Here is a 26101-nt window from a genome sequence, read left to right as displayed (position 1 = left end):
CACGCCAATTTACTGAATGCATCTGTTGATGTGAACAAAAGCTGCTCCACAAATGCGTATGCTGCCGCTGCTGCACACTTGTTTTGATGTAGCTTTATAATTTAAACAACAGCTCAGTTGTTGTCACACTCCAAATTGTCGGAATGGTTCAATTACTCGTTAAGTGCATTTCGGGGTTAAGGACATAGACGAAGACACTCACCGAATACAGTGCGGGCGGGAACCGACTCTCTGTTGAGCCAGAAGGAGACCTGAGACAGGATGACAGTCATGATGCACGGGAGGTAGGTTTGAATCACAAAATAGCCAATTTTCCTTTTCAAATGGAAATACGTTGTCATCACTACATATTCTCCTGAGGGGGGGGGGGGGGGGGGGGGGGGGGGGGGGCAGGGGGGAGATAGGGAGAGACAGAGACAGAGAGCGAGAGAGAGAGATGCAGAGGACATGAATTATTAATACAGCTCATGTTCAGTCCAGACAAACACAAGCACTCTGCTGAAATATTCAGAACTATATTTATGAAAGTTAATACAGCATGCATGCATGCTAGCACAGCACTGGGATCCTGTTAATACAGTGGCATGCATGCTAGCACAGCACTGGGATCCTGTGGGAAGCAGAGTATCTGTTTGTGAGAGTGGAGGTTAACTCATTGCTTGTTTATCACAGTGTCTGGTTGTTAAAGGCAGAGATTGGTTTTCCCTCCACTGTTGGTCCGGATTAGATCTGTTGACCAGAAGGGTTAGGGTTAGGGGGAGAGGAGAGCTCGTAGAAGTGGCATCAGTAACACGCTGACAAACAAGAGCTGGTGTGTGTGAGGCTGAGAGCAGCAAACCTCACTGTGTGGGTTCAGGAAAATAAACGTGTGATACGGTATGATCAACTGTGTTTTAAAAACATTGCCTGCACCACTTGATCCACAGCCGCCAATATGCTGAGAACCTATTTCCTGCATGACAGACACACTCCTACGTGCTGAGTAGAGGTGACACATATATTTGGGGTTTTAGGATGGGTTTCTGTATAGCACTTTGTGACATCTGCTGATGTAAAAAGGCTTTATAAATACATTTGATTGATTTATTGACTATGTTTGTTGACATAGGAAGACAGGAAAATTAAACAGTGCTAAGACGACAGATATTCCCTATCCTCAAGCCTGTATGTCCAGTACGTAGAGCAAATACTGAGAAAACTCTGTGGTTCAAGATTCATTGAGACTGATCTCACATTGAGTTGTTGAGGCCAGTGATGTGAGTCAGTGATGTGAGTCAGTATGAGGGGACCATGTGGTGTTACAGTGAATATACACAAAGGACTGTTCTACCACACCTCAGGTGTCCCTTACTCTATAGGAGCTGTGTACAGGGTATGACCCTCCTCAGTGCCTGTCTGCCTCTATCACCGCAACCATGCAACCAGACTGAGACAATGGGAGATGTGAGACAAAGTGCCCTAGTGTATCACAGTGACTAAATAGAGGTTAGACACCATTTTTATCTCACGGAGACCTGTCTCTTTGAGAGCTGGCCACTTAAATGGCTTCCCTGATTTGAATAGCTGTCTCTGCCTGGTAAAAACAGGTTGACACTCTCCCAAGAGGAAAGTGAGAGAAAAAACCTCAGTATTGTGGGTGTTGTAGATAAAGGGATTTCGCAGCAGCTATGGCAATCAGAATTTAAGATCAAATGAATGGCTGATCAACAGTGCTGGCTGACAGAATGTCCTATAATTCAGTGCCAATTCAAATGGCTTTCAGACCAGAGCTCAATCACAGGAAAAGTAGCATTCTCCCTCCTGCTCCATGGCTCCTTATCTTTCTCCTACTGCTGAATAGTTATCTTACTACTGAGCAAGTTGAATATTTTTACTCTTGGTTACCATTTAAAAAATACTTGCTGAAACTGGGCAGATCAATGTGTGTTTCAATCTGAAATCAGAGTGCCTGTGTGTTTTTCGATCAAATACCATGTAAATGGGAGCCGCCACATCTTCTTCTTCATCTACCCTGCATTTGCACATATTCCATTTTGTTCACAGACGTAGTGTTGGATAACATGAGAGTTTGTCAGTCTTTCTCCACCAGCCTATAAGAAAGCCCCTGCATTCAGTGATCAGTGTTTACCTCCTTTCCCCAAACTCAGCAAGTCTTCCTTTCAGTGGTGAGACCGCACTGACCCCAATAAAACTAGCAGAGACCAATTGATGAGGCAGCCGCTTGCAGAACCGCTCAGATAAATAATTTTACAAAAAGACACAAACGGAATTGTAAGTATATGCCAACGGTGTACAAAAGGAAAATAAATTAATTCATCCAAATTGTCTTGCACGCCAGGAGCTGAAAAGAGAGGTTTTGGTGAGAAATTTTAAGCAGATGTTCCATTAGTGAAAACCTTTGTTCTGATGTTATTTCAGTGTTAATGACTTGATCATATGGTATAATAGAACCTGTGCTGGAACTGCATGTTCAATGGGCTACCTGTGCTGGAAATCATAGATTCTTTCCCAATAACGTGGCCCAGTAGATCATACTGGTTTAGCCTTGACCCATCCTCTGCTACGACTACAGATTCCTCATCTCCTTTGGTCCAGAGATAGACAACCTCATTGTTGGTATACGCATCTGAGAGAGAGAGGAGAGAGAGAGAGAGAGAGAGAGAGAGAGAGAGAGAGAGAGAGAGAGAGAGAGAGAGAGAGAGAGAGAGAGAGAGAGAGAGAGAGAGAGAGAGAGAGAGAGAGAGAGAGAGAGAGAGAGAGAGAGAGCGAGAGAGAGAGAGAGAGAGAGAGAGAGGAAGGGGAGTGCAGATGGACAGACAGACACATCGGTAGAGGCAGAGACAAAGAATGAGAGTAGTAAATGGCAGTTTCCATGTAGAGTGAATAATGCAGGCATATAATGCAGCAGTGTTACCATTGGCTGATTCTGATGAATAAATGCATATCAATGAAGTCTATTTGAATGAGAGTTTAATAAAAGCAGGCGGCCATGTGTTTTCATTAGTTTATACATTTGGCACCTTGAACTGAAGGTACATCAGGACGAGGAATGATGTCATAAATGGGACTTAAAATCCACAAGGTCAAACTTAGGGAAAGGAGCTTAAAAAACATTAAAAGAAACACACACACACACACACACACACACACACACACACACACACACACACACACACACACATTGCAGTAGAAGAGCAGATGGAGGATGGTGAAAACACCCAGCTGAGCACCAATAACATCATCATTCACACATCAGCCTGAGGTTTGCTAATTAAATGTTGAAAGCCACAGAGAAATTATTGTTTTATACTCATGGGAGATCATTAATAAAAATAGTTAATGCATCTACTTGAATGCCTCTTCATCTATAACAATTGTAATTGGTAATGAAGGGTATTATTCTGTCCTCGTGTGTATGTTATATGGCTCCATCTGTTTGTAACGGAGCTACTCAGTGTGGTCAGATTCTCAGCTCCACTCAGCAGAGAAGGTCAACTATGTCAAACACTTTCATTGCACAATAAAGATCCCGGCCCACTATCCAAGGCTTTGAAATCATTCACTACACTTATGCTCAGAAAGTAGGAGAGCGAGGATGTCAATTCTCTCTGGATGTCCATTGTCTCTGAATCTGCGCATAAAGTACATGCAGAATTTCAAGTCTGCATGAAGTCGAGGATACAAGTCTCCATAACCAGTTATAAGGATAATGCAGCACACATAAATATTGCTGCTCACTAAAATCCAGAACAAATAAACATGATTAAGGCGCTGCATTTTACTGATCCCATGATAAAGAACATTTTAACGAGCTAAACTGCATGTAAATGTTGTACTGTAGGTACATCTGCCTTGCTCTGTCACAGCAACCTGTCTGGCTCAGAGATCCCCTTTATGCACAACATAGCATCATAAATCTACAGCCAAATTATTTTATATCTAGAGGGACAAAACAAACCCTAGCTCTCTTTATCTTATATTCAGAATGTGAAAATCTGAGGTTCAGAGCTCATAGGGAGGGAGAATAAAAGGCATCTACATTATGTTTGTGATTGCTGTGCCATTTCCAATGAAAATACATTTCATGTAAAATAGCGGTGATTGGGGCGAGCGGCGCACAGCGCTGCAGCAGATTGCCTGTAGCACGTTGATATAAATACAGATCAGAGGAGGAGCCGCGCCGAAGGGGGCATTGTGACAGAAAATACGGCCCGTGGTTAATGGACCTACAGTCAATACGTTTCTTGACTGTGTCCAGTTCGCTAATAGTCACCAAAATGAAAGCTAGACAGTCAGGGAGCAATGGAAATTCTAAAAAACAATGGATACAGGACGATCGTTTGCAAATTTTGATGGCTAATAAATATAACAAAAATTCAGTGCGGCCCTCCGGCCCTCGTTAAAGACACCCCAGGGCTAAATGAGTCTCTGGTAAAGGAGGAGAGTGACTTCACAGTTTCCCTGCCAAATAGCCCGCCTACAAGGAAACTCGACATATCTTGACGACGTTGAGTGTGCGAGGGGGTCTGTGCGCTGTGTAATACCTTCCACAAAAAGTTGTGCTCTACAAAAAGACACGTAAGCGGCAGGGATGGAGACAGAACTAATGGACTAGATGTCTATTACACTCGGTCACACGGTCCGTTCAAGGCTGCAGCCAGATTACATTGATTCAAATATGTGATTCACATGAAAGGGCAAGTTGGCGAAAAACAACGGACCAATGTTTAACATGTAGACGTCTGATTTGATCTATGACCTCTATTTCTGTGATGTCAGCTATGTGGACCAGATACAGATGTATATCTAGAGAGACTTACAGCTCCCAAACTTCAGTGGGCAGGCGTGTGTATCCATGGGGAAATCCTCCAAGTGCATGGGACACTCAGCGTGGATGGTCAGCCTGGTCAGAGATGGAGAAAAAAAACAAGGCCTTAAACACTCCATGACACCTGTCACATGGCAGCAACACATACTGTACATTAACGCTTTATACGTTGAGACATCCTTTTAATTTGCCAGATCCTGTTCAGTATCTTTCTAAAGGGCAAAGCAGTGGCTCGACACTAGACGCCTACTTCAATAACTTTTACTGCACACCATTCTGCACCATTTGTCTCTCATTCTGTCACCCAGAGCTGCAATAGAAACCTGAATGACATTAGTCATTTTCCTCTGTATCTGAATACAGTAAGCATAAACCCTGTCTCCTTTGGGCCATCCAAGGTTGTCCTGCCCCTGATGGCAAGGGAATATTGTGGTGCACCAGAGATAATCTACAGTTCTGAGACTGACCTGACATTTGGGTTTTGTTGAAAGGAGAATGGAGGGGAGGGGCGTGGGGGGGCGATGTAAGAGGGGAACAGTCAGCATGTGCAGTCACGTACTGTAGTGCGTCTGGACATCAATGTGTCTGCTGAGGGCTGCAGGTGTCTGGGTTGCCAGTGATTTGTCTGTTTTCCCATCAGCGGAGCTCAAAGCTCCTACTCCCTCCATCCACCAGTAGAGCCAGCCAGCCAGACTGCTCTGGAGACCTGTGGAGCAGCCAGACAGCCAGACAGACTGCTCTGGAGACCTCTGGGCCAACCAGCCGGACTGCTCTCGAGACCTCTATAGCAGCCGCCAGTCAGCAAGACTGCTCTGGAGACCTCTGTAGCAGCCAGCCAGCCAGCTCTGGAGACCTCTGGAGCAGCCAGCCAGTCAGCTAGTCCCCTGAGCTCTGTGCTCTCCTGATTAGATATTGACCCGCTGACCCTCGGCACACCTACTCCACTCCTGAGGGAGGGGGCTCTGCAAATCAAGCAGGAGTGATGGGAGGAGACTGGCACAACACACATCACATTACATGACGATGGCATCAGTACTATACCACTCTCCCTACTAACTCACTTTTACCATTCCACATGACATGACTAATGATGGACAATGTCAGTGGACAGGCTACCATACTTCAGAATGGCAACGGCACAATGGCACTTTCTGTGTCCATAGTTTATTTTACGGGGGCCTGCTTTAGACGGCAGTGGAAAGAGATCTATGGGCCCCATGGGACCTCATCAACACCTACTGTGACTAGGATAAGAAACAGAACATTCTTCTTCCTGAGCAATGACATAGGTTTAGGCATTATTGTACAGAAAATGTATATGGAATTGAGAGATTCTTGTTTTGTACTGTAATTTGTTCTTGGAATACAATATACAGCAATGCATCCTGGGGAATAGTAACCCTGAGAAAAACAACATATTTTTTCACCACCTCCATCATGGTAGCAATAGTTCAACTCAGCACAGCTCCAATGCATACCCCACCATCGTTAATAAAACCATAAAACCCATCGATTTCTATTTTGTGTCCTTGTCACTTTCATTAAAATGCAGCAGGTCAATCATTCAGTTAACCCTGTGACCAAAGAAACTCAATCCTGATAAATACTTCCTTCCACTAGAGTCTAGTAGAACACTGCTGTGATTTTGAGCAATGTCCCCTTCCCCGCCATCAAGATATCGTAACGTCTACACAGTACCACCACTCTTAAGTGTTTAATGAGATAAAGCATTTTACCCCCTGGGTAACCTTCAACCATAATGGTTATGATGTTCTTGGCCTTGCAAATTAACTACACTTGGAGGAAGAAGAACACTTTGCTGCTGACAATTAATGGCCTCCCGGCCCGAGAAGCCACAGCAAAAACGGCCTCACGGGGGCAATCCCTCCTTCTCCCGTTGCCGCCTCCGCCTCTCGAAAAACAGCTGCATCAATCCCAGTGCCATCGCCAGGGCCTGTAGCACCTTATCTTTATTGGAGCTCCAGGGGCCCTTAGAGGGAGGTGTGTGTTCCACTCCACCTTTATTTTCAGTTCTACTCCATACCTCACATGCTCCTGAAAACTTCTCCCATTATATATAAATCTGGCCAGTGGAGAAGATGAGTCTGTATTGATGGAACTCTATTGCATTACTAGCTAGTGGTCTGTTTGGCTGATTCACAGCTTCTGGAGGACATTCAGAGTCTGCCTGCCAATCTATCACTTCTGCTCTCTTTGTTGTAATAAGCTTTCACCTTGACATATACACTTCACAGAGAACAAATGGTCACGTCACACGCTGACGCTGGACCTTTGTCTGGCTCTGAGACACACATCCAGGGCCGGCTCCAGGAATAAGCGACGTACAAAAAAAAGGAACTCAGTCGGGTTTCAACTTACTGTTGAGAGTTAGAATAGTAGAATATATATATATAATATATAATATCAGCAGTTTTTCCCTTTATTTTGTCAGTCACTCATTTACCCGTGCCAGCAATTTTTTTTTAGATTGGTAAGTTTAGTCTAGCCAGTTATCTAAACTTGTAGTAATCATGGCCGAATACCGACTGGGCATGCAGGGCACGTACCCAGGGGCCCTGACCTCCAGGGGGCCCCCATTGATTTTGTTAATCACTAACATTCAAATATCATTAACATGGCAAAAGTCAATAAAAAATTGCCACCTCGTGGCAAAATGGGTAGAATTGCAGGAAATTAGCTTTAAAACTGCAACAATTTCGCTCTGCCCCATGGCAAAATGAGTAGAATTGCAGGAAATATGTTATAGAATTGCTAAATGTTCTCTCCACCCCATGGCTAAATCTGTAGAACTGCAGAAAACTTGCTTTAAAATTGCAAAAATGTTCTCTCTGCCCCATGGCAAAATGTGTAGAATTGCAGGAAATTAACTTTAAAACATACATTTTTCTATCCGCCATCAATTGGGGCGCCACAAATACAAATGTGCCCGCTTGGTGAGGGGGCCCCCATAACCAAATCTTGCTTAGGGACCCCAAAAGGCTAGAGTCCCCCCACCTCCCCTTTCTCCTCAGTGTGATAAGTGAAAAATCTACTGTCAGGTCCAAGGCAGATCGTTCATCATCATACTTATCATCATAGCCGGGGACTCCGGATCATGATCAATGAGTCTCCCCCTCTCCCTCTCCAAGCCAGAAATCCCTGGTGAGACCATACGCTACTGTAATGATGACACCGTACCCCACCTACACCTACTCCTAAGGAAAACAACCCTGGGAGAGGAGGAGGGGGTGGGGGTGGAGGTGGGGGGTGACAAGAGAGAGATGGAGTACAACCAAGCTGTAAAGTTTTATGGAAGGCTAGTGAGTGACCCCTGCATCTGCCAAGCAGACATTCAATCAGTCAAATGCAGCAGAATGGAGAACTGACCATTTCAACATAACATATCCTATATACGGTTGTAAAGGGAAGGTATATTACTGGAAACGTTCTAAGTTTACCAGTAAACTACCAGAAATTGGGTAACTTTCAAGTTTTGGGGGGGAATTTTATAAAATGACATCTAGTGGCCATTCTGGGTACTTCAGATTATCACAGGCGTCCGTAAATGATCTCTCGCCTCCCGTGGCCTTACCACATGTAAAATATATCAACTAATCAAATAAGATGATTTAAAAATGTAAATAACATACAACGATTATGACAAAACCACAAAACATTATCCTAAATATAAACAATCAACTTTGTGAATACCATTGGTGTTTAATGTGAGGGTTTCAGCATGTTACACACACTTGTATTTATTTTACTATGTCAATATGTCTTTGTTGTAAATGTCAATATGTCTTCGTTGTAAATGTCAATATGTCTTTGTTGTAAATGTTTTGGCACAAAATGGTGGCAGTTTCGAAAAAGTCAATAGTTGGAAGAGTTGCAGAGTTAATGGAAAATAATTCCATTATTGATTAGATGGTTCTTAATTAGGCTAAAATGTAAATGTAATATGAATACATTTTAAAAAAGTTATTGAAGTATAAATGACCAAAGTTACCCTATCCTGCGCCATAGATTAGCTGTTAATTACCAAAATTACTGAATATTCCGCTAACTTTGGTAAATTACCAGTAGCTTTGCAACCCTTATCCCAGATATCCTGCGCCCCAGAGTATACATCAGCAGAGTGTCCTTTCTGCTGAAGTCTGACTATGCGAATGGTGAGGTCATAGGTCATAGGATCAGGAAAGCCATTCCATTTGTACAGCTCTACCCTTGGCTTTAAAGCCCCAGTCAAGGCTTACAATATTTTTATCCATATTACTATCCAACCAAGGTTTTTTCCCACAGTGCTATTCCTTAGGTTCTGATGCCTGGCTCTCACATTTATAACAACGCACGGCAATTAGCTCGAGAGAAGATCTCCGTAATTACCGTTATCAACAATGACTTGCGAAAACGCTCTGAATCGCACAGTACTAGTCTCGCACCACGCAATTAATTTACTGCTACATTAGGCTAAATCCTATTGTGGAATATGCATATTAAAATAGAGAGGTACAGTGAGGGAAAAAAGTATTTGATCCCCTGCTGATTTTGTCCGTTTGCCCACTGACAAATAAATGATCAGTCTATAATTTTAATGGTTGGTTTACTTGAACATTGAGAGACAGAATAACAACAAAAAAATCCAGAAAAAACGCATTTCAAAAATGTTATCAATTGATTTGCATTTTAATGAGGGAAATAAGTATTTGATCCCCTCTCAATCAGAAAGATTTCTGGCTCCCAGGTGTCTTTTATACAGGTAACGAGCTGAGATTAGGAGCACACTCTTAAACGGAGTGCTCCTAATCTCAGTTTGTTACCTGTATAAAAGACACCTGTCCACAGAAGCAATCAATCAATCAGATTCCAAACTCTCCACCATGGCCAAGACCAAAGAGCTCTCCAAGGATGTCAGGGACAAGATTATAGACCTACACAAGGCTGGAATGGGCTACAAGACCATCGCCAAGCAGCTTGGTGGAAGGTGACAACAGTTGGTGCGATTATTCACAAATGGAAGAAACACAAAATAACTGTCAACCTGGGGCTCCATGCAAGATCTCACCTCGTGGAGTTGCAATGATCATGAGAACGGTGAGGACTCAGCCCAGAACTACACGGGAGGATCTTGTCAATGATCTCAAGGCAGCTGGGACCATAGTCACCAAGAAAACAATTGGTAACACACTACGCCGTGAAGGACTGAAATCCTGCAGCGCCCGCAAGGTCCCCCTGCTCAAGAAAGCACATATACATGCCCGTCTGAAGTTTGCCAATGAACATCTGAATGATTCAGAGGAGAACTGGGTGAAAGTGTTGTGGTCAGATGAGACCAAAATGGAGCTCTTTGGCATCAACTCAACTCGCCTTGTTTGGAGGAGGAGGAATGCTGCCTATGACCCCAAGAACACCATCCCCACCGTCAAACATGGAGGTGGAAACATTATGCTTTGGGGGTGTTTTTCTGCTAAGGGACAACTTCACCTCATCAAAGGGACGATGGACGGGGCCATGTACCATCAAATCTTGGGTGAGAACCTCCTTCCCTCAGCCAGGGCATTGAAAATGGGTTGTGGATGGGTATTCCAGCATGACAATGACCCAAAACACACGGCCAAGGCAACAAAGGAGTGGCTCAAGAAGAAGCACATTAAGGTCATGGAGTGGCCTAGCCAGTCTCCAGACCTTAATCCCATAGAAAATCTGTGGAGGGAGTTGAAGGTTCGAGTTGCCAAACGTCAGCCTCGAAACCTTAATGACTTGGAGAAGATCTGCATAGGGGAGTGGGACAAAATCCCTCCTGAGATGTGTGCAAACCTGGTGGCCAACTACAAGAAACGTCTGACCTCTGTGATTGCCAACAAGGGTATTGCCACCAAGTACTAAGTCATGTTTTGCAGAGGGGTCAAATACTCATTTCCCTCATTAAAATGCAAATCAATTTATAACATTTTTGACATGCGTTTTTCTGGATTTCTTTGTTGTTATTCTGTCTCTCACTGTTCAAATAAACCTACCATTAAAATTATAGACTGATCATTTCTTTGTCAGTGGGCAAACATACAAAATCAGCAGGGGATCAAATACTTTTTTCCCTCACTGTAGCTGTAAAAATGATGGTGGTAATTAACTACGGTGGTAATTATGGTGGTAACACACAACCCTTGACTGCGAACATCCAATCCAGTCTCAGCGAGGGTAGGGTAAGTAGGCCTAATAGCCAGCCTTCTCAGAGGGGTCCTATGCATTGTGTTAATGTGTGTCAGGGCCTGGTTGCTTAGAAACCTGCGATAGGGCTGTATTTCTTGTCCACTTGAGCAACATGATTGTCCTTTACTATGGGGCTTCATTCTAAAACAAAAATGCTCTGCTCTCTTTGACATGATTTCCCCTCTGTATAGGAGACCAGAGGAAGAATGGCTTAATAAAACTTGATTAACCCATTGAAACGTAAATGATCAGGAGATGTTATTGCAGTTCATGTCCTTGCACATGTTGTACACTGAAGAACATAGAAAAAAAACATTTTGTACAGTTACAGTGGGGGAAAAAAGTATTTAGTCAGCCACCAATTGTGCAAGTTCTCCCACTTAAAAAGATGAGAGAGGCCTGTAATGTTCATCATAGGTACACGTCAACTATGACAAACAAAATGAGAAAAAATATTCCAGAAAATCACATTGTAGGATTTTTTATGAATTTATTTGCAAATTATGGTGGAAAACAAGTATTTGGTCAATAACAAAAGTTTCTCAATACTTTGTTATATACCCTTTGTTGGCAATGACACAGGTCAAACGTTTTCTGTAAGTCTTCACAAGGTTTGCACACACTGTTGCTGGCATTTTGGCCCATTCCGCCATGCAGATCTCCTCTAGAGCAGTGATGTTTTGGGGCTGTCGCTGGGCAACACGGACTTTCAACTCCCTCCAAAGATTTTCTATTGGGTTGAGATCTAGAGACTGGCTAGGCCACTCCAGGACCTTGAAATGCTTCTTACGAAGCCACTCCTTCGTTGTCCGGGCGGTGTGTTTGGGATCATTGTCATGCTGTAAGACCCAGCCACGTTTCATCTTCAATGCCCTTGCTGATGGAAGGAGGTTTTCACTCAAAATCTCACGATACATGGCCCCATTCATTCTTTCCTTTACACGGATCAGTCGTCCTGGTCCCTTTGCAGAAAAACAGCCCCAAAGCATGATGTTTCCACCCCCATGCTTCACAGTAGGTATGGTGTTCTTTGGATGCAACTCAGCATTCTTTGTCCTCCAAACACGACGAGTTGAGTTTTTACTATTTTGGTTTCATCTGACCATATGACATTCTCCCAATCCTCTTCTGGATCATCCAAATGCACTCTAGCAAACTTCAGATGGGCCTGGACATGTACTGGCTTAAGCAGGGGGACACGTCTGGCACTGCAGGATTTGAGTCCCTGGCGGCGTAGTGTGTTACTGATGGTAGGCTTTGTTACTTTGGTCCCAGCTCTCTGCGGGTCATTCACTAGGTCCCCCCGTGTGGTTCTGGGATTTTTGCTCACCATTCTTGTGATCATTTTGACCCCACGGGGTGAGATCTTGCGTGGAGCCCCAGATCGAGGGAGATTATCAGTGGTCTTGTATGTCTTCCATTTCCTAATAATTGCTCCCACAGTTGATTTCTTCAAACCAAGCTGCTTACCTATTGCAGATTCAGTCTTCCCAGCCTGGTGCAGGTCTACAATTTTGTTTCTGGTGTCCTTTGACAGCTCTTTGGTCTTGGCCATAGTGGAGTTTGGAGTGTGACTGTTTGAGGTTGTGGACAGGTGTCTTTTATACTGATAACAAGTTCAAACAGGTGCCATTAATACAGGTAACGAGTGGAGGACATAGGAGCCTCTTAAAGAAGAAGTTACAGGTCTGTGAGAGCCAGAAATCTTGCTTGTTTGTAGGTGACCAAATACCTATTTTCCACCATAATTTGCAAATAAATTCATAAAAGATCCTACAATGTGATTTTCTGGATTTTCTTTTCTCAATTTGTCTGTCATAGTTGACGTGTACCTATGATGAAAATTACAGGCCTCTCTCATCTTTTTAAGTGGGAGAACTTGCACAATTGGTGGCTGACTAAATACTTTTTTCCCCCACTGTATACAAGGCAACCAGTGGTCTAAAAGAGGAAACCATTTTCCTCTGGCCAGTGGTATAACAAGCTCATGCTGACATGACTAGCAGGGATAGGATGCCCTGAATGAATGAGTCTATCCTGTAACTTTTGTCAGCTCTGGTGAACTGCAGTTGTAGGACTTTAGTTCACATCAGCCCCCTTCACTACAGACTACTTCTGAACCGGAGCAAAAGGCCAGAGTGAAAGGTCACCCAAAATAGCGTGTTTCAAAAACAGATTTAAACCAGAGGCGACTTGAGAGTCACAGTATTCTGGTGATTGAACTACAGTAGAGTCTCTGGATGGCATTAACACTAAGCTTTACAAGTATCATTGGCTCAGCAGGTACGTTTCATCGCACAAATCACACAGTGAGGTAAAAAGATGACATTGAGAGCAGAGAAAACATCCCAGCGTCCCTCTTACAGGATATACTGTTTTCTCCCCAGTTAATACTTGTAAACCTCTTCCAACTATTCTTATTTTTTTTGCCGAGCTCGAGCACACACACACACACACACACACACACACCACCCTAATTATGAGGTGGCCGAGCAGCTAACAGGGCGTGAAATGTCCCGTTACAATATGTGTCAGTCACAGCTGTGGCCAAATGAGTGGCGACGTGGGAACCAACCCTCCCCATCCCATGTCCTCCATGCCCAGCGCTCCTCTCCCTGCATGGTCTCATGAGCCCCTACCAACATCCTACTAAACGCCCAGAGGTGTGTCAATCAGAAGGCAGGCTGGAACACAGTAGAGACAATTCCCTGACTGAGTTTGACTTTATTTCCATCTGTGTCAAGGTTACACATTCACGCAGCAAATCTGTAATGCACCTGACAGCCAAGCCAAAGTCTCCTGTCACTGTTGCTGTCTATTTATCATGCTCTAGCAGACTCTTTGGCTGCCATTGTCTCATCAAATGTCTCAATAAACGTGCCTTTGTGCAGGTTCACAAACAGTTAGTGTTTCAGTGTACAAACATAATTAGACAACACCCCTAGGAGGAGGATGGCAGCAGTGTTGTAGTATTCTCTTCGCCACTGAAAAAGCCACTGAGAATCTGTTTTATGGCCCCAGAGATGTTTGACATCAGTTAGAGTATGAGAAAGTAATTCAACCTGAATCTGTGTGAAAACAAACTACCTGTATTTACCCAGCACAAAGACTCATAATCCAATCACATGCAGCAAACACAGAGGAGAGAAGGTCAGATACAAAATCAAGTTTTTATTTGGACGGCCCTAAACTCCATGCTGAATTCAATATAGTACTTTCTTTCTCCTCAGCATATGTCCGCTTATTGTAGGAAGTGTTAAAAGGAGAATTCTATTAGCCAGTGGACTGTCATAAAGACTTCAGCCAAAAGGCACTTTAAATGTCTATTAAACAATTGACTCCCCTGGGACAAGAGTAGAAACAGATATCATTACTAGGAGGCCAGCTGACTTGGCGCTATCTGGCACTGTATGATTGTGTTGTCAGTACTTCACAAGGATGCACACAAACCCACACATCATTTTCAATGATGATGCTCCAGAGGAGAAAACATGTCACAATTATCAGCAGTGTTTGCATTTCAATTCCAACATTGTTTGTTTAGCTAGAGGCAATTTGTTTTCTTATATATATTTTTTCTCTCTCATCTCATATGATATACTCATTAGAATTAGAATAATAAAGTGTGCAACCTAACCTTTGGAACACTTCGCAAGGTTACAGCCCTCATGGTAAAGGTGCTGTAAACCCACACCACAGAGATGGTGTCTCCCGTCAATCGCTTCCAGATCACACTACAGGAGCAGAAAGCATTGAAGATTTCATTAGTTTAAAGCATTAATCTAGGGTCAGACGCAAGTACTACCGTCGTTCCTAATGATGCTTTTATATACAGCGGAATGTACTGTTTAAAATACTTACTGTAAGTTCCAAAACATATGCAGGGCTATAATGGGAGCTATGCTGGGAGCTATGCTGTAGGCCCCATTCTCTGATTAACCACCACTTTATTCCCTACCTTTGTGAACATGCACATTTCTGTATATTATTTAAACCACGCTCTGAATCTTTGTACTTTTACTTTTACTTTTAATGACTCACTTTTTCTGAACCCTTCTACTCAGTAGAGAAGTTTGCAGAAAGAGGTTTGCAGAAAGAGGTTTGCAGAAAGAGGTTTGCAGAAAGAGGTTTGCAGAAAGAGGTTTACAGAAAGAGGTTTGCAGAAAGAGGTTTGCAGAAAGAGGGCTGGAGTGATAAAAGGCACCTGAGCCTGTTCCAAACCCTCTCCCCTCGCAATAGATCTCAACGCCTGGCTGCCACTTCATACTGCTGACCCTGGTGAGGTGTCATTTGCAGGTGGCTAAATCAACAGGGACAACTGCAGAGAGTGGAGCTGGCACGCACTGAGAGAGGCAACAAACAGCACCCGCCCTCCAATTACATCTGAAATTCCAAAGCAGCGCTGTAGAGGTAACCTTAAGACCTCCATGTGCAACAATTACTCACAGGCAGACATTAATAGCTATCTCCCTCTGTGTATTACGTCAGCGAGCTAAATGACTAGAAATCCATGCCTGCCCTTAAACTATCTAACCCCTTATCTGCCCCCATGGTTGTTTTAACACCCCCACCCCATCCCCCCCTCCTCTGCTTGGTCTGTGACTCTCATCCCCCTCACAAGGTGGAGACATCACTATTGGATCTGTGACAGGGCTTTGCCAATAGGCACCCAAAGAGAGTGCCTGTTATAGCTCTGAATGCGCAATTAAATCCTAACCCCTGCCGTCCCCATCTCGAGTGCTGGGCCGGGGCCAGGGGAGGGCTGAGGGGCTGTGGAGAGGACAGAGACAGGGACAGCCAGGGACAGGGAGTAAAAGTCATGCTGAACGGGGCTCCGCCACGGGGCTAATCCCAGGCTAACAAACTGCTGCGGCTTGCTGCCCGAACTGGATGGGAATGTCGCCAGGAGGTCAAGGGGAACTTAAAAGAACCTGGAGAGGGAGGGAGGGAGCGGGCGAGGGAGGGAGGGAGAGAATACCTTCTATACCTTGCCAAGTAACATAGAGAAGGGCTGTACGAATCTCATGTAATGTTTCCATTAAATGCTGAAAGTGCTCTATAATGTACTGCATAATATCTTCATCATCCATTTTTTCCCTGTAAAATATTGAGCTTCAATTAAAAGCAAAAATAAAATGAAATTGCATTATACTCTCAGAAGATTCTGTCCTTTAACGTTTTAAATCAGAATATATTGACCATAGCAATGTAATACTTGATAAAAAAAGATGACAGTGTAACTGTACTTTTTCATTTAGAATGAAATCCACCGAACTCAAGCTGCACACGTCAAGAAACTCCTAAGGAAAAGAGCCTAAATGAAGTGTCAGTCCCCCAGAGGGAGCATCATCCATCCAGTCAACATGGAACATATGTGTGTGATACCTGGCTGCGTGGTAAGTGTGGAGCGTTAGCTACAATACCACCTGTGTTTCCCATGCTGTCAGCCCAGCCTATCCCCCATAATGGATGGAGCTCCCTCAAGCACAACCATTACACGTGCACATCTGCACAAACGTGACAACAGTGACAGGCTGCTGCTGCATCGTTATCTATACTTTTCTGTAAGTTTGAACAACAAAATAAAGTATGCAAGGTAGTGATAAATTACAAGAATGAACTGACACGTATTTCATCCCAATCAAAACCATCATCATCATCATTAAAATGGACATTATCCTTGGCAAAAATGACAAGGGCACTGTACTGATGATCTAAATAGATGAATGTACCTTAATTGTAGTTATGCACACAGACATTGCTTCACTACATGATTACAGATTGGAACAATGAGGTGTCTGGGGCAATCAGAGAGGGTGAGGGAGAGATGCAGAGACACAGAAAAAACTGGAGGAAGAAGAGGGTAATGGAGAGATCCAGAGACACAGAGAGTACTGGAGGAAGAAGAGGGTAATGGAGAGATGCAGAGACACAGAGAGTACTGGAGGAAGAAGAGGGTAATGGAGAGATGCAGAGACACAGAGAGTACTGGAGGAAGAAGAGGGTAATGGAGAGATGCAGAGACACAGAGAGTACTGGAGGAAGAAGAGGTTAATGGAGAGATGCAGAGACACAGAGAGTACTGGAGGAAGAAGAGTGTAATGGAGAGATGCAGAGACACAGAGAGTACTGGAGGAAGAAGAGGGTAATGGAGAGATGCAGAGACACAGAGAGTACTGGAGGAAGAAGATGGTAATGGAGAGATGCAGAGACACAGAGAGTACTGGAGGAAGAAGAGTGTAATGGAGAGATGCAGAGACACAGAGAGTACTGGAGGAAGAAGAGGTTAATGGAGAGATGCAGAGACACAGAGAGTACTGGAGGAAGAAGAGGGTAATGGAGAGATGCAGAGACACAGAGAGTACTGGAGGAAGAAGAGGGTAATGGAGAGATGCAGGGACACAGAGAGTACTGGAGGAAGAAGAGGGTAATGGAGAGATGCAGAGACACAGAGAGTACTGGAGGAAGAAGAGGATAATGGAGAGATGCAGAGACACAGAGAGTACTGGAGGAAGAAGAGGGTAATGGAGAGATGCAGAGACACAGAGAGTACTGGAGGAAGAAGAGGGTAATGGAGAGATGCAGAGACACAGAGAGTACTGGAGGAAGAAGAGGGTAATGGAGAGATGCAGAGACACAGAGAGTACTGGAGGAAGAAGAGGGTAATGGAGGAAGAAGAGGGTAATGGAGGAAGAAGAGGGTAATGGAGGAAGAAGAGGGTAATGGAGAGATGCAGAGACACAGAGAGTACTGGAGGAAGAAGAGGGTAATGGAGGAAGAAGAGGGTAATGGAGGAAGAAGAGGGTAATGGAGGAAGAAGAGGGTAATGGAGGAAGAAGAGGGTAATGGAGGAAGAAGAGGATAATGGATGGGCGTGAGATGGCCTAAATGTAGACACAGTTTCAACCAAACTGGGGAATGGATGCCGGCTGCTCTCCTCTCTGCTGGGGAATGGATGGCGGCTGCTCTCCTCTCTGCTGGGGAATGGATGCCGGCTGCTCTCCTCTCTGCTGGGGAATGGATGCCGGCTGCTCTCCTCTCTGCTGGGGAATGGATGCCGGCTGCTCTCCTCTCTGCTGGGGAATGGATGCCGGCTGCTCTCCTCTCTGCTGGGGAATGGATGCCGGCTGCTCTCCTCTCTGCTGGGGAATGGATGCCGGCTGCTCTCCTCTCTGCTGCTGGATAGTGGGAGGGCCAGAGCTCCCCTATTTACTGGAGTTTTACAGAGCAATGTGCAGTGCACCATCCCATCCCCAACAGACAGCATATAGACAGACAGTGTATAAAGGCAGTGCTGACTGCCTCCAGCTAATACCTGTCCTCTTGGAGCCAATCAGGGCTGAATCAGGTCAGTGACGGTCTGGCTGTGTGGGAGGGCTGAGGGCTGCAGCCAGCCTCATAATAAGAACTGTGACTTTGGCCCGGCCTTTGATGAGACCGCACCACGCGGTCTGTTTCACCAAACAAAACCACAATCAGTGTCTCTCTTGTTCTTCTTGTGTCTTGGCATATTGACCCCCCCTTCTCACCCCCACCCCTCTCGGCACGCTGCCTGCTTCTGCCTGTACTGCAGAAATGCTTACTGCTGCAGAATCCACCTGTTTAGTTCTAGAAGAAATCCTGTTGTGACTTACTGACTGAGACTGCAGCATATTACTGGGACCTTTCCATCTGCTGGGCTCTGATGCGGTTTGTGACAGGACAAGAAATGTGTTTGATTAAATGCTACTATGGAAATACAAAATATTGTACAAGTAGAACCCACAGTAGGATTCAGAAATGTTCGGGACATTCACTTCATTCACTACACCGATTACAATATAACCATCTTCAAGCTGTAGTAATATTGGCAACTATTTGCAGTGCTTCAACAATGTGTCATACAGTTGAAGTCGGAAGTTTAAATACACCTTAGCCAAATACATTTAAACTCAGTTTTTCACAATTCCTGACATTTAATCGTAGTAAAAATTCCCTGTCTTAGGTCAGTTAGGATCACCACTTTATTTTAAGAATATGAAATGTCAGAATAATAGTACAGTCGTGGCCAAAAGTTTTGAGAATGACACAAGTATTGGTCTTCACAAAGTTTGCTGCTTCAGTGTTTTTAGATATTTTTGTCAGATGTTACTATGGTATACTGAAGTATAATTACAAGCATTCCATAAGAGTCAAAGGCTTTTATTGACAATTACATTAAGTTTATGCAAAGAGCCCATCTTTTTCAAGACCTCTGCAATCCACCCTGGCATGCTGTCAATTAACTTCTGGGCCACATCCTGACTGATGGCAGCCCATTCTTGCACAATCAATGCTTGGAGTTTGTCAGAATTTGTGGGTTTTTGTTTGTCCATCTGCCTCTTGAGGATTGACCACAATTTCTCAATGGGATTAAGTTCTGGGGAGTTTCCTGGCCATGGACCCAAAATGTCGATGTTTTGTTCCCCGAGCCACTTAGTTATCACTTTTGCCTTATGGCAAGGTGCTCCATCATGCTGGAAAAGGCATTGTTCGTCACCAAACTGTTCTTGGATGGTTGGGAGAAGTTGCTCTCTGAGGATGTGTTGGTACCATTCTTTATTCATGGCTGTGTTCTTAGGCAAAATTGTGAGTGAGCCCACTCCCTTGGCTGAGAAGCAACCCCACACATGAATGGTCTCAGGATGCTTTACTGTTGGCATGACACAGGACTGACGGTAGCGCTCACCTTGTCTTCTCCAGACAAGCTTTTTTCCGGATGCCCCAAACAATTCGGAAACGGGATTCATCAGAGAAAATGACTTTAACCCAGTCCTCAGCAGTCCAATCCCTGTACCTTTTGCAGAATATCAGTCTGTCCCTGATGTTTTTCCTGGAGAGAAGTGGCTTCCTCGCTGCCCTTCTTGACACCAGGCCATCCTCCAAAAGTATTTGCCTCACTGTGCGTGCAGATGCACTCACACCTGCCTGCTGCCATTCCTGAGCATGCTCTGCACTGGTGGTGCCCCGATCCCGCAGCTTAATCAACTTTAGGAGATGGTCCTGGTGCTTGCTGGACTTTCTTGGGCACCATGAAGCCTTCTTCACAACAATTGAACCTCTCTCCTTGAAGTTCTTGATGATCCGATAAATGGTTGATTTAGGTGCAATCTTACTAGCAGCAATATCCTTGCCTGTGAAGCCCTTTTTGTGCAAAGCAATGATGACGGCACGTGTTTCCTTGCAGGTAACCATGGTTAACAGAGGAAGAACAATGATTTCAAGCACCACCCTCCTTTTAAAGCTTCTAGTCTGTTATTCTAACTCAATCAGCATGACAGAGTGATCTCCAGCCTTGTCCTCGTCAACACTCTCACCTGTGTTAACGAGAGAATCACTGACATGATGTCAGCTGGTCCTTTTGTGGCAGGGCTGAAATGCAGTGGAAATGTTTTTTGGGGATTAAGTTCATTTTCATGTGACTTCGCAATTAATTGCAATTCATCTGTTCACTCTTCATAACATTCTGGAGTATATGCAAATTGACATCATAAAAACTGAGGCAGCAGACTTTGTGAAAATTAATATTTGTGTCATTCTCAAAACCTTTTGACCACGACTGTAGAGATAATTATTTATTTCAGCTTTTATTTATTTCATCACATTCCCAGGGGGTCAGAAGTTTACATACATTCAATTAGTATTTGGTAGCATTGCCTTTGGGTCAAACATTTCGGGTAGCCTTCCACAAGCTTCCCACAATAAGTTGGGTGAATTTTGGCCCATTCCTCCTGACAGAGCTGGTGTAACTGAGTCAAGTTTGTAGGCCTCCTTGCTCACACACGCTTTTTCAGTTCTGCCCACAAATGTTCTATAGGATTGAGGTCAGGTCTTTGTGATGGCCACTCCAATACCTTGACTTTGTTGTCCTTAAGCCATTTTGCCACAACTTTGGAAGTATGCTTGGAGTCATTGTCCATTTGGAAGACCCATTTGCGACCAAGCTTTAACTTCCTGACTGATGTCTTGAGATGTTGCTTCAATATATCCACATACTTTTCCTTCCTCATGATGCCATCTATTTTGTGAAGTGCACCAGTCCCTCCTACAGCAAAGCACCCCCACAGCATGATGCTGCCACCCCCGTGATTCATGGTTGGGATGGTGTTCTTCGGCTTGCAAGCCTTCCCCTTTTTCCACCAAACATAACGATGTTCATTATGGCCACACAGTTCTATTTTTGTTTCATCAGGCCAGAGGACATTTCACCAAAAAGTGCGATCTTTGTCCCCATGTGCAGTTGCAAACCGTAGTCTGGCTTTTTTATGGCAGTTTTGGAGCAGTGGCTTCTTCCTTGCTGAGCGGCCTTTCAGGTTATGTCGATATAGGACTCGTTTTACTGTGGATATAGATACTTTTTTACCTGTTTCCTCCAGCATCTTCACAAGGTCCTTTGCTGTTGTTCTGGGATTGATTTGCACTTTTTGCACCAAAGTACGTTCATCTCTAGGAGACAGAACGCATCTCCTTCCTGAGAGGTATGACGGCTGTGTGGTCCCATGGTGTTTATACTTACGTACTATTGATTTTACCGATGAACGTGGTACCTTCAGGCATTTGGAAATTGCTCCCAAGGATGAACCAGACATTTTTTTCTGAGGTCTTGGCTGATTTCTTTTGATTTTCCCATGATGTCAAGCAAAGAGGCACTGAGTTTGAGTTAGGCCTTGAAATACATCCACAGGTACACCTCCAATTTACTCAAATTATGTCAATTAGCTTATCAGAAGCTTCTAAAGCCGTGACATCATTTTCTGGAATTTTCCAAGCTGTTTAAAGGCACAGTCAACTTAGTGTATGTAAACTTCTGACCCACTGGAATTGTGATACAGTGAATTATAAGTGAAATAATCTGTCTGTAAATAATTGTTGGAAAAATTACTTGTGTCATGCACAAAGTAGATGTCCTAACCGACTTGCCAAAACTATAGTTTGTTAACAGGAAATGTGTGGAGTGGTTGAAAAACGAGTTTTAATGACTCCAATCTAAGTGTATGAAAACTTCCGACTTCAACTGTATGTGCATCATAAAAAAGTAAAAGGTCACTAACATGGCGTTGTGTGTCAAAGTTGGCTGAACTCTCTCTATATATGGCTCTGACCTGACCTATCCTGAGTGCCAGGACTTGGCAAAAGAGCACAAACAGACTGGCACTCAGGCTACGCTTGACCTGCCATACTAGTTTAGTGAATGACAAATTACCACACTGTCATGACGGAAGATCTGAGAGTATATAAACCAGCCACTTAAAATTAAGAACTGAAGTTTGGCAACGACCCCAGATGGAAATGAATAACTGTTTACATTACAGTATTTCTCATTTCACCACAGTCTTATGTAAAGAGAGGAAGGGATCTCTTAGTTTTCTGTTACAGCTTAGAGGCTGCCTTTGAGACAGCTGACCTTGCAGCGCTGGATGCTATGGAAGTGTAATCTATCTTTTGTATCAGTCACATTTACCTCAGGCAGTTTGTGCACACAGTACTCTTTAATTCATGAAAACATAATGCACTCTCCATAAAATGCTGTTGGAGACAACTGCAGCCTGTCTTTAAGACACAACTGGTAGCACTGTGAAGGGCAAGGCACTTTGTGAAGAGACAGCAATAAAACGGCAATAAACATCCAGTCCTGGATCTATTATTTAACACCCGCCCCCCCCACTAAACAGCTACAATACACTACAATAGAGGGACAAAAGGTGACATACAGATGTTAGATCTTAACTTGATCACTCCTATGTCGCTGAGAATTTTCCTGCTGCATCGGGAAATTCAAATGAGCCTCGTGAGTCCCTGAAAATGAGCAGTTCTCTTTCTCTCCATGCAGGGGCAGTCGAGTCATTGGGATCAGGGCTTGCGATCAAAATAATTATCTCTTGCTCGCTCAAACGCTAGGCCTAGATCCTATTATTGAAACATTCAAATGTACAAAAATGTGTCTGAAATGCAGCCATACACATCAACAACCGTCATTTTATATAACTTAACAACACAAGATATTGGTCTCCAATAAGTGTCAAGTGCATCCTAAGGTCAAAATGGAGTTCAATTGCGGCCCTGGGTGGTCTAGTGGTTAGGGCCGGTGCTTTCAGCCTACCGTGTCGGCATGGGTTCAATTCCGGCCAATGCCCTTCTGGCACAATGAACCAATCCCCACGATTGACTTGATTTATTTACACATTTCAAATACGGACAGTCCAGGGATATTTTATCCCCGATCTTGATAAGCAATGACCATGCCAGACACTTTTGGATAACATAAAGAGGAAACTAATAGAATAATAACAGTAGCCTACATCAACATTAGTTTCCATTCATACAAAGTGTCGGGTAAATTGCCACAGTAGATTTGCCATGGTAAACGATGAAACACTTTATTTATATTGTACGGAAATGCTTGTCAAATACTGTGAGGGAAAAAAGTATTTGATCCCCTGCTGATTTTGTACGTTTGCCCACTGACAAAGAAACGATCAGTCTATACTTTTAATGGTAGGTTTATTTGAACAGTGAGAGACAGAATAACAACAACAAAATCCAGAAAAACGCATGTCAAAAATGTTATAAATTGATTTGCATTTTAATGAGGGAAATAAGTATTTGACCCCCTCTCAAATCAGAAAGATTTCTGGCTCCCAGGTGTCTTTTATACAGGTAATGAGCTGAGATTAGAAGCACACTCTTAAAAGGAGTGCTCCTAATCTCTGCTTGTTACCTGTATAAAAGACACCTGTCCACAAAAGCAATCAATCAATCAGATTCCAAACTCTCCACCATGGCCAAGACCAAAGAGCTCTCCAAGGATGTCAGGGACAAGATTGTAGACCTACAAAAGGCTGGAATGGGCTACAAGACCATCGCCAAGCAGCTTGGTGAGAAGGTGACAACAGTTGGTGCGATTATTCGCAAATGGAAGAAACACAAAATAACTGTCAATCTCCCTCGGCCTGGGGCTCCATGCAAGATCTCACCTTGTGGAGTTGCAATGATCATGAGAACAGTGAGGAATCAGCCCAGAACTACACGGGAGGATCTTGTCAATGATCTCAAGGCAGCTGGGACCATAGTCACCAAGAAAACAATTGGTAACACACTACGCCGTGAAGGACTGAAATCCTGCAGCGCCCGCAAGGTTCCCCTGCTCAAGAAAGTACATATACAGGCCCGTCTGAAGTTTGCCAATGAACATCTGAAAGATTCAGAGGAGAACTGGGTGAAAGTGTTGTAGTCAGATGAGACCAAAATCGAGCTCTTTGGCATCAACTCAACTCGCCATGTTTGGAGGAGGAGGAATGCTGCCTATGACCACAAAAACACCATCCCCACCGTCAAACATGGAGGTGGAAACATTATGCTTTGGGGGCGTTTTTCTGCTAAGGGAACAGGACAACTTCACCGCATCAAAGGGACGATGGACGGGGCCATGTACCATCAAATCTTGGGTGAGAACCTCCTTCCCTCAGCCAGGGCATTGAAAATGGGTCGTGGATGGGTATTCCAGCATGACAATGACCCAAAACACACAGCCAAGGCAACAAAGGAGTGGCTCAAGAAGAAGCACATTAAGGTCCTGGAGTGGCCTAGCCAGTCTCCAGACCTTAATCCCATAGAAAATCTGTGGAGGGGTAGCTGAAGGTTCGAGTTGCCAAACATCAGCATCGAAACCTTAATGACTTGGAGAAGATCTGCAAAGAGGAGTGGGACAAAATCCCTCCTGAGATGTGTGCAAACCTGGTGGCCAACTACAAGAAACGTCTGACCTCTGTGATTGCCAACAAGGGTTTTGCCACCAAGTACTAAGTCATGTTTTGCAGAGGGGTCAAATACTTATTTCCCTCATTAAAATGCAAATCAATTCATAACATTTTTGACATGCGTTTTTCTGGATTTTGTTGTTGTTATTCTGTCTCTCACTGTTCAAATAAACCTACCATTAAAATTATAGACTGATCATGTCTTTGTCAGTGGGCAAACGTACAAAATCAGCAGGGGATCAAATACCTTTTTCCCTCACTGTAGATAAATCGCCTTTAGTCTGTTCAAAAAGGATTTAAATTGTTCCAATTACAACACCAACCAGAGGGTGAACATACTGTATCTTGAAAGACTTTAGTTGCAAGCAGGACTTAGGTAACACCGACATCATCTTTTAGGGAGCGATAATGAGGTGACCAACAATGGTTGCAATTGAGATCAGGTGTGCGGGTGAATTTAACACGTATTGATGGTTTAACAAGACATCAGCTGGCGATAATCTAGTGCCATCGATGGATGCACTAGGCCCCTTGTTATTTGATTATATTCCAATACATTCTGTAGGCTACCTGTTAGCCTATCCATTGTCACATAATGAAAGGTGTGAAAACCCATAATAGGCTACTGTGTTTCCCTGACTGAGTTGATGAGCTGATTTGGGCCATCAGTTGATTGACAGATGTAGGCCTACTGTAGAACAATAAACTTTCCTCCAGTGTGGATGCTCGTCCACGTTGTATAGTTTGGCTATGTATAATTTTTTGATATAGTTCTGCTCTTTAGTGTGGATTGAAAGCCTGTATTGTGTGGCTTTAATATTTCATTTCGTAAAGCTGTGAAAATGTTTATGCATTTGAGTCTATCCAAAGATGATTTTGTTAAGCTGAGACACTTTTCTTTGATGTGCAAATGATTCGACTATTCATTTAACTTCTTGAAAACATTTAAATAAATGCAATTAACATGTGGGCCTAATGTAGGCTCAGGTTGGTCACTATATCACCCGGCACTGGGCACAAACTCATGAGGCTCGGATCCAGAGCGAGTTGCTTAGACCACTGCGCAGACCCGGCGCCAGGATAAAGTGACTAAGGGGGCAATTGAAATCGGCGAGGGGGAAACATTTTGGGGGGTTCTTGCATTGGAATTATATTGAATTCTGGTTATATCATGCTATACCACAATAAACATAAAGGTCAAATGCCGAGACTCAGAGATCATTGAGTGCTTTTGAAGTGACAGGTTGGTGCGAAATCTTTAGCCTACTGCCACTGCGCTGTACCAGCA

At 43.8% G+C, this 26101-nt stretch overlaps 1 protein-coding gene across 1 annotated transcript in view; it reads right to left on the bottom strand.

Annotated features, from left to right (window-relative positions):
• Positions 1 to 26101, bottom strand: part of LOC311100165 (gamma-aminobutyric acid receptor subunit alpha-3-like) — a 148404-nt gene that overhangs the window by 15759 nt on the left and 106544 nt on the right. Inside the window, exons 6-8 of the mRNA XM_084140957.1 lie at positions 4821 to 4903; positions 2483 to 2626; positions 203 to 355 (exon numbers count right to left, since the gene is read on the bottom strand). Of these exons, the coding sequence (XP_083997083.1) occupies positions 203 to 355; positions 2483 to 2626; positions 4821 to 4903 (380 nt within the window). The remainder of the gene's footprint in view (positions 1 to 202; positions 356 to 2482; positions 2627 to 4820; positions 4904 to 26101) is intronic.

This window comes from Coregonus lavaretus, assembly GCF_964263955.1.
Source record: "Coregonus lavaretus genome assembly, chromosome: 24".
NCBI classification, from domain to species: Eukaryota; Metazoa; Chordata; class Actinopteri; order Salmoniformes; family Salmonidae; genus Coregonus; species Coregonus lavaretus.
Note: the sequence above shows the minus strand (reverse complement) of the source record. Positions and strands in the feature narration are given on the sequence as shown.